This window comes from Panthera onca, chromosome E2 (genome assembly GCF_046562875.1).
Source record: "Panthera onca isolate mPanOnc1 chromosome E2, mPanOnc1 haplotype 2, whole genome shotgun sequence".
Classification (NCBI taxonomy): Eukaryota; Metazoa; Chordata; class Mammalia; order Carnivora; family Felidae; genus Panthera; species Panthera onca.
In genome coordinates, this window is record NC_138353.1 from 12621726 (window position 1) to 12629129 (window position 7404).

At 54.7% G+C, this 7404-nt stretch overlaps 1 protein-coding gene across 7 annotated transcripts; it reads right to left on the reverse strand.

Moving 5' to 3' along the window:
• Positions 1–4203: 4203 nt before the first annotated feature.
• Positions 4204–7196, reverse strand: ZNF575 (zinc finger protein 575). 7 transcript variants are annotated; one of them, XM_060651324.3, is made up of 4 exons: positions 7119–7196; positions 6290–6404; positions 5715–5871; positions 4204–5250 (listed from the first exon to the last, which is right to left on the reverse strand). In XM_060651324.3, exons 3-4 carry the CDS (start codon positions 5794–5796, stop codon positions 4592–4594), a joined length of 741 nt encoding a protein of 246 aa, XP_060507307.1. In that variant the 5' UTR covers positions 5797–5871; positions 6290–6404; positions 7119–7196; the 3' UTR covers positions 4204–4591. The 7 variants fall into 7 exon arrangements, with proteins under 7 accessions (XP_060507307.1, XP_060507302.1, XP_060507304.1 ...); XM_060651319.3 differs by lacking the exon at positions 7119–7196 and adding an exon at positions 6685–6885 and having other exon boundaries at positions 6309–6404; XM_060651321.3 differs by lacking the exon at positions 7119–7196 and adding an exon at positions 6685–6885 and having other exon boundaries at positions 5715–5912; positions 6309–6404.
• Positions 7197–7404: the final 208 nt, after the last annotated feature.

Here is a 7404-nt window from a genome sequence, read left to right on the forward strand (position 1 = left end):
GAAGAAGCTCTTTGTCACTTCTCCCTGGCCGTTTACCCCTATGGTGGCAGGGAATTGAAGTTCTGAACCTCTGAGCCCATTCCTGGGTCTTGTTTGTCCCTCGTGGGTCCTGGGCTGGAGGCCTGGGTGCTCATGAGGTATGCCTTTCTCTTGAAGTCCGTCTCAGCCCCCCCGGGCCAGGGACATCTCCCTTTCTCAGGGCTTTCAGAAGTGGCCGTATAACTGTCACCAGGATGGTTTTACATTACCTCATTTGGGAAGTAAAATAGGGGAAGGGGCATTTTAATCAACCCACCCAAATCCTGGACCCCCTTCAAGCCTGCACCACATTTAAGTTGGGAACTGAGCGGCGTGTTACAGAATCTGGGCGGAAGCTGGGATGGTGTTCTGGGCAGAGGCCGTGGCGCAGGCCAAGGGCAGGACATGGGAACGAGCCTGGCTCCCCAGGGGCAGTTGCTTAAGAGACTTCAAGGGCAGATCTGTCTGGAAGGGTGGACATAGCCCCTGCAGCTGTGCTGTCCGACGCGGTAGGCCCTGGATACAGGTAGCTATTTAAATGAACTGCACTGAAAGGAAAGGAAAAATTCACTTCCTCGGCCACACTGGCCACACTTCAAGCGCTCAGTGGCTGCTGTAGCAGAGCGTACAGATAGAGAACAGTGACATCACTGCAGAAAGCAAGAGGACGGGGCTGTCCCGAAGGTCTGTGAACGCCAGGTCGAAAAGCTTGGACATTATCCTGTGGCCAGGGAGGTCAGGAAGGGGTCTGAGCAGAGCAAAGGGCAGTCAGAGGTAACAAATTAACCCAAACCCGGTGTCTTAAAACAACAGAAATGTAGAACCTTCCAGGTCTGGAGGTGTGAAGTCCAAAACGGGTCTTACTGGGCTAAAACTCAGGATGTAGGCAGGGCCGTGTTCCTTCTGGAAGCTCTGGGGAAAATCTGCTTCCTTGTCTTTTCCCCAAATCCCCAATTCCCCTTCTGTATTCAAAGCCAGCAGTGGCAAGGGGAGTCTTTCACATCACCCTGACGTTGACTCTTCTGACTCCTGCCACCTTTAAAAGATCCTCGTGTTTACCTCGAGACCACCTGGATACTCTGGGATAACCTCCATGTTTTAAAGTCAGCCAATTAGCAGCTTTGATTTCTTCAACCGTAATTCCCCTTTGCCACATAGCATATTGGCGGGTTCCAGGGATTAGGATGTGGATGTCTTTGGGAGGCCCTTGTCCTGCCCACCGCGCCCGCTATGGGTGAGGCCGTGGAACTGCAGTGTGAAAAGCATGAGGCCCCACTCACGGGGTGACATTCCTCTGGGAGAGAGACTGCAGCATTGAGCAGTGATAAACGTGTGAGGCAGATAACGCAGGGCAGTGTTACAGTGATGGGCAGGGTGGCGTGGTTTAGATAAGGTCAGCGGGGGAGGCATCTCAAGGGACTGATTCCTCTGCAGGAAGAATTCCTCTGCAGTGAGAAGTAGGGGAGGTCTGGAAAAGCAAGTGCAAAGGCCCTCGGGCAGGAGCCGGCCTGAGCTATACACGCGATCCACCCTGGCTCATCAGGTCCCGGCCTGCTGGCCTTGTTTGGGTACAAGCAAATCCCATCTCTCCGGGCCTGTTTCCCCACCTGTACAATGACGTTTAGACCAGAGATCAACACCCCTCAAGTGCGTTTGGGTCCCTGAAACCTTGATGGTGGTGTGGTTGCTGCGGAGGGCATCTTCCAGAACAGCTCTGTATGTAAACATTGATACAAACCGCACTTCCAGGTGTGGAAGGACTTGAATCCTCACCCTCGCCCGCCCCTCCCCCAAGGCTTTGCTGAGTGGACTGTGGTCTGGCGGCCGGCTAATTTGCACTTGCCTGCTCAGTCCTACCCCTTATGCTGGATACTTCCACAAAGCATCTCTCATTCCATCCACACGTTTCGGATCTGAACCCAAACATTCCCTCCTCAAACATATCTTTTCTAACCCTCTATATAATAGTATGTGCTAGGTATATATACACTCTTCTTGTATCTCTTGTTATAGTTGTCACTTGATTTATGGTCAAATTTACCAGTCTTTTCCTCTACGATGTGCATTTCTCGTGTCGTACGGATTCCTTCTGTACCTCTGAGGTTACTAAGATATTCTCCTTTATTATTTCCATCTGTTTTGCTTTCCCAACTTAAATCTTAACTCACCAGAAACTTATTTTTGCGTATGGTATGAGACCGGGATCTGTAAGATTCCTATTGCTGCTGTAGCAAACTATCCCAAGCTTAGGGGCCTTAAACAACACAAATTGATTTTCTTACAGTTCTGCAGGTCAGTGGTAGTCCAATATCAGTCTCAGTGGGCTAAAATCATGGTGTGCAAGGCTGTGTGCCTTCCGGGGAGGATCCATTTCCTTACTTTTTCTAGTGTCTAGAGGCTGCCTGAATTCCTTGCCCCATGGCCCTGCATCCCTCCAGTCTCTGCTCCCATTGTCACATGGCCTCTGACTCTTCTGCTTCCCTCTTTCCCATATAAGGACACCTCTGGTTATGTTGGGTGGGGGGGCTGGAATAATCAGGATAATCTCCCCATCTCAAGGGGATAGATAATCTCCCTCTTTTAAAGTCAGCCGATTAGCAACTTTGATTCCTTCATCCATAATTCTCCTTTGCCCCATAGCATATTTGTGGGTTTCAGGGATTAGGGAGTGAACATCTTTGGGGGGCCAGTATCCTGCCTAACCACGCCCAAGATCCTTAATCACATCTGCAAAGTCCCTTCTGCCATGTGTAAACTAACATGCTCCCGTCCTGGGGATTAGGACGTGGACCTCTTTGGGGGACCATTATTCTGCCTCCACAGGGTCCCACTTGGTTTTTTTCCCCGTACCTCTCAGCTGGTTCACAGATTAGCCTGTCCTTTCCCCACTCACCGACAGCAGAGATCTGCAAACGACATCCCATGGGCGACACCCAGCCCACCTACTATTTCTGCAGAGTTTTACTGGACCACAGCCGCACTCATTCACCCATGTATCATAACGTGTACAGCTGCTTTTGTACCACAGCGTCAGAGTGGGGGTAGTTGTAGCAGATGCCGTGGCCTACAAAACCTACAAACATATACTGTCAGGCCCTCATGGACATGTGGGGATTGTCACGAGTCAGGACCCCCGGTAAGCACAGGTCTGTTTCTGAGCTACTGGTTCTCTTTCACTGGCCTGTTCCCAAGCCCATGCCATGGATGTCATTCATTGAATGGCGTCTTTGGCCATGTCAACATTGAAATAATTCTTGGTGGTGGCTGCCTCCCCTACCCCCCCCCCTCCCGCCCCGCTTTAGTTTTTTTTTTTTTTTTTTTTTCTTTTCTTGGTCCCTACTTGATTAGTGCCCGCTTCCCTCACTAGACCAGGCTTGTCTTGTTCACTGGTGTGTTCCTACCACCCTGGTCAGGGGCCAGCACACTGTGGGCACTTAATACACATCTGTAGAGTGAAGGGCAGCTCCAGGTTAGCTCATTCTTACTTTATAGCAGGAGAAACAGGCTTCAGGAGGGAAGTGACTGCCAGAGATGATGCCTGCGTCCTTCTAAAGGCCTTATAACACTCCCATGTTCTAGATAAGGCATCTGACTCCAGAGAAGTGTCAAAGCTTGTCCAAGGTCCCCCAGTAGTGGGTCAGGGCTGGCTCTAAAGCTTGAGCTTTAAAAAAAATTTATACTGGGGTACCTGGGTGGCTCAGTCGGTTGAGTGTGTCCGACTTTGGCTCAGCTCAGGTCGTGATCTCGAGGTGCAGGAGTTCGGGCCCTGCATCAGGCTCGCTGATGTCAGCCTGTCAGCACAGAGCCTGCTTCAGATCCCGTGTCTCCCTCTCTGTGCCCCTCCCCTGCTTGTGACCTCCCCAAAAATAAATACTTAAATTTTTTTTTTTTTAACTCTTGGTAGTATACCCTTTGTTCTTGCTTTCACTATTTAGTATATTTGGGGACTCTTTCCCCATCTATACAAATAGACTTTTTTTTTTTTTTCCTCCTACAGCAACATAGTCCATTCTGTGGCCCTACGGGAATTTATTAGCTGGTCCCCTACCAATGGGCACTTGGATTGTTTCCCATCTTTGGCCACAACCATCCCACTGTGGACATCCTTACCCTTACGCCTATTTCAACGTGCTGAGTTTATCTACAGGATAAGTTCCTAGAAGTGGAATAGTTGACACGACCATGTGTGCATTTAAAATTTTTTATAGATACAGTCAAAACGGCCAAAATGCAGGCACCAATTTAACTCACAATAAGGAGAGACCCTGTTTCCCCACATTCCTCACCAACCCCCGGTGCTAGCAGACTTTTTACTTTTGCCTTGTGAATAGGAGGGAAAAAACCAGAGCCAGGACTTGATTTCAACCCACAGCTCCAAACCCATAGTTTGGGGCCTAGTGCTAACTATGGGTGACACCTTTCCCTCCCCCAAACAGGTGAGCAGAAGTCCTCAGCCCGGTAAGTTTGAGCCCAGCGTGGAGCAGAGGCAAGTCCGTACAGCCCAGCTTAGAAATGCCACCTCTTCATTGACCTGGGCTGGCGGCAGGGGGGCGCTGTGAGCCAAGGGGAGGGCTCACTCGCGCTCCCCCTGGCTCTCAGCCTGGTGGTGGCTGCGTTGGTGAAGGAGCAGGAGGCGTCTTTGGCCAAAGGCCTGATCGCAGCTGGAGCAGCGATGCCGGGCCGTGGCCTGGCTGCCCGGCGCCGTGGGGGGGTCATGACACAGGCGATGGGCGGCCAGTTTGGAGGGGAAGGAAAAAGCCTTGGGGCAGTGCGGGCAAGGATAGGGGCGGGCGTCGGTGGCGTGGTGGGTGTGGCGGTGGGCTGCGAGCTTGGAGGGGTAGCAGAAGGACTTGGGGCAGTCCGGGCACGGGTAGGGGCGGGCAGGTGCATGGGTCCAGAGGTGGGCGGCCAGCTTGGAGCGGTGGCCAAAGGCTTTGGGGCAGTGTGGGCACGGGTGTGGGCGGGCACCACTGTGCGTGAGGCGGTGAGCCGCCAGCTTGGAGGGGTAGGAGAAGGCCTTGGGGCAATCGGGGCACGGATGCGGGCGGGCGCCGCCATGTGCCAGCCGGTGCGTGGCCAGCTTGGACGGGTACGAGAAGGCCTTGTCACAGTCGGGGCAGCGGTGCGGGCGCTGGGGCGGGGGCCGCCGGCGGGGTCGAGAAGGCGCCCCCGCGGACGTGGCAGGCCCGGGAACCGACTGGCTGGGCTTCTGCGGCGAGCCCTGGTGGGGAGCTACAGGACAGGAGGGCTCCAGGCATCAGCCAACAACCTGAATTTAGGCCAGGCTTCCCTCCCCCGCCCCCCACCCCGTCCCAGCCTTGATACTTGGAGTGTATCTGGACACTCAAGGGTCATACTGAGATTCCTCAAATGATCATCCTAAGGGGCTCCAAAGGGTTACGGAGCTGGAACCCCAAAGCGACTAAGATGTTCGTTTCTAGTACATTCCCAAGTGATCACCCTGAAATTCCACACAGCAAACCCCCTGAGCCTCCTTTAATTTTCTGAGCCCCAAAAATGATCACTGAATTTCCCCAACGCCAAATAGTACGATTCCCCAGAACGCGATTCGGAGCAACCCAAATGGCCATCACCTTAGGCCTTCAAACTTTCGCCCTGAGATTCCCTCAAAATGTGATTCTCTTGGCCCCAATTCCTGTAGAATGCCCCCTACTCACAGGCGGGACTGCTCTCACCTCCTCCTTTGGTTATAGGTTCCTTGCCGGTGGGACTAGGATCCGTGTCCCCGGCCGCGGACTCCGCATCTCGTTCCAGCATCTTGCTGGCCCAGGAACCCAGAGGGAGCTAGGCCACGCCGGTGATGATCAGGCTGATGGGGATAGGCTATAGGGCCTAAAATCACGGACCAGTGTTTTAGGAGCGAGGTCTTAAGTCTGGAATCCAAAGGCAGGGCAGGTGTTGCTTGCGGGCCGGCGGAGCCTAAAAGCACAACTAGCGGGGGTTTATGCAAACGTGACCCTTTGCAACTTAGACCCAGGCTTGGAGCCCTTGAACGGAGTGGGCGAGGCCTCTACAACTTAAACTCTGGGGCTGTCCTGAGCGCAGAGCTGCCGAAGCCAGGATCCACAGTGGGCGGGACCTCCCCCCATTAGAACCTCCCAGCAGTGGAAACTAAGACGGGAATGGGCGGGGCCATATAAATAGGCTCCAAAGCCACTCAGACCCAGGGGAGGGGCCTTCCAGCGGGGTGGGCGGGTCTTTTACAACTCTGTCCCAGGGGAGGAGCCTGAGCTCAGTGGGCGGGATTCACCTCCAATAGGTAGCTTTACCGGAGTCGCGGTTTAGTCTCCGTCCATGGACGCCGCGTGAACTGCTTCCTTCTTGTTGCTAAATTTCATCCCCAGCGTGGAGGGTAGAGGGGAGACCTGGAGGGAGATGCAGAAAGAATGTGGCCTGTCTTGCGATTAAGAGACGCCTAATGGATTTCTCCTTCGGGGTCTCAGGCGTCCGGGCCTCAGTGCACCCCTCGGAATCATGGCATTCGGGCACCGATGCACCCTACCAAGGCTCAGGCACCAATGCAGTCCCTCCGGAACCTATGCATCAGGACTCCAATCGATTCTTTTCCGGGAGATCCTGGCGTCCAGCCCCCAATCCACTTCCCGAAGACCCAGGCATCCAGGCCCGGACCCGAGCCCGGCTCACCTGCGGAAGGCCCCTCCCCGGGGGCGGGGCTCCGGGGGCCCCTCCCGCAGCGGCCGCTGCAGCTGCTGCGCTGCCCTCGGACGCGGCGGAGCTGCACCTCCCGGCGCGCGCCCAGCGACGGGAGGGGAGGGAGGGTGAGCGAGTTGTTCTGCCCAGCCTCATTTCCATCCACTCCTCCCACGCGGGGCCCGGTGGGGGCGTCAGTACGCATGCGCAGTCGCGGCCAGCTGAGGCTGCCGCGGGAGAAGAAATCGAAGGGGTGGGTGCGCGAGGCAGGCAAGTTGGTGAGCAAGCGCGGAGCTAGTCTAAGGGCTATAGGAAAGTGTACTGCGGCTTGCGGGGCCTACGGTGGCTGAGTGGAGTCAAGCACGTGCAGGACCTAACTCGGGGAAACTGGGTTTCGAGATCACTGAGACACTGCCCAGCATAGGCACCTTCCCTCTCTGTGTCCCCCTTCCTTTCGAGAATTCGTTGGGAACCTGAGTTCACTCTCCGGAGGGAATTGCAAGAAACGTCTGCCCAAGGCTTTTGCAAAGAAGTCAGGCCAATTTTCCGTGAGTGGGCGGGGTGAGACTCCAGGTTCAGAGAGAGCTGAGGTCCAATAAAAAATGTGTTATTTGCATAGGCCCCCGGCACCCTTCGCCATTGGGTGATTCAAGAATCTCAGCCCCTCCCACCCCAATGCCCCGGCCCAGATGTGGTAAGGGGAGGGGGACGGCG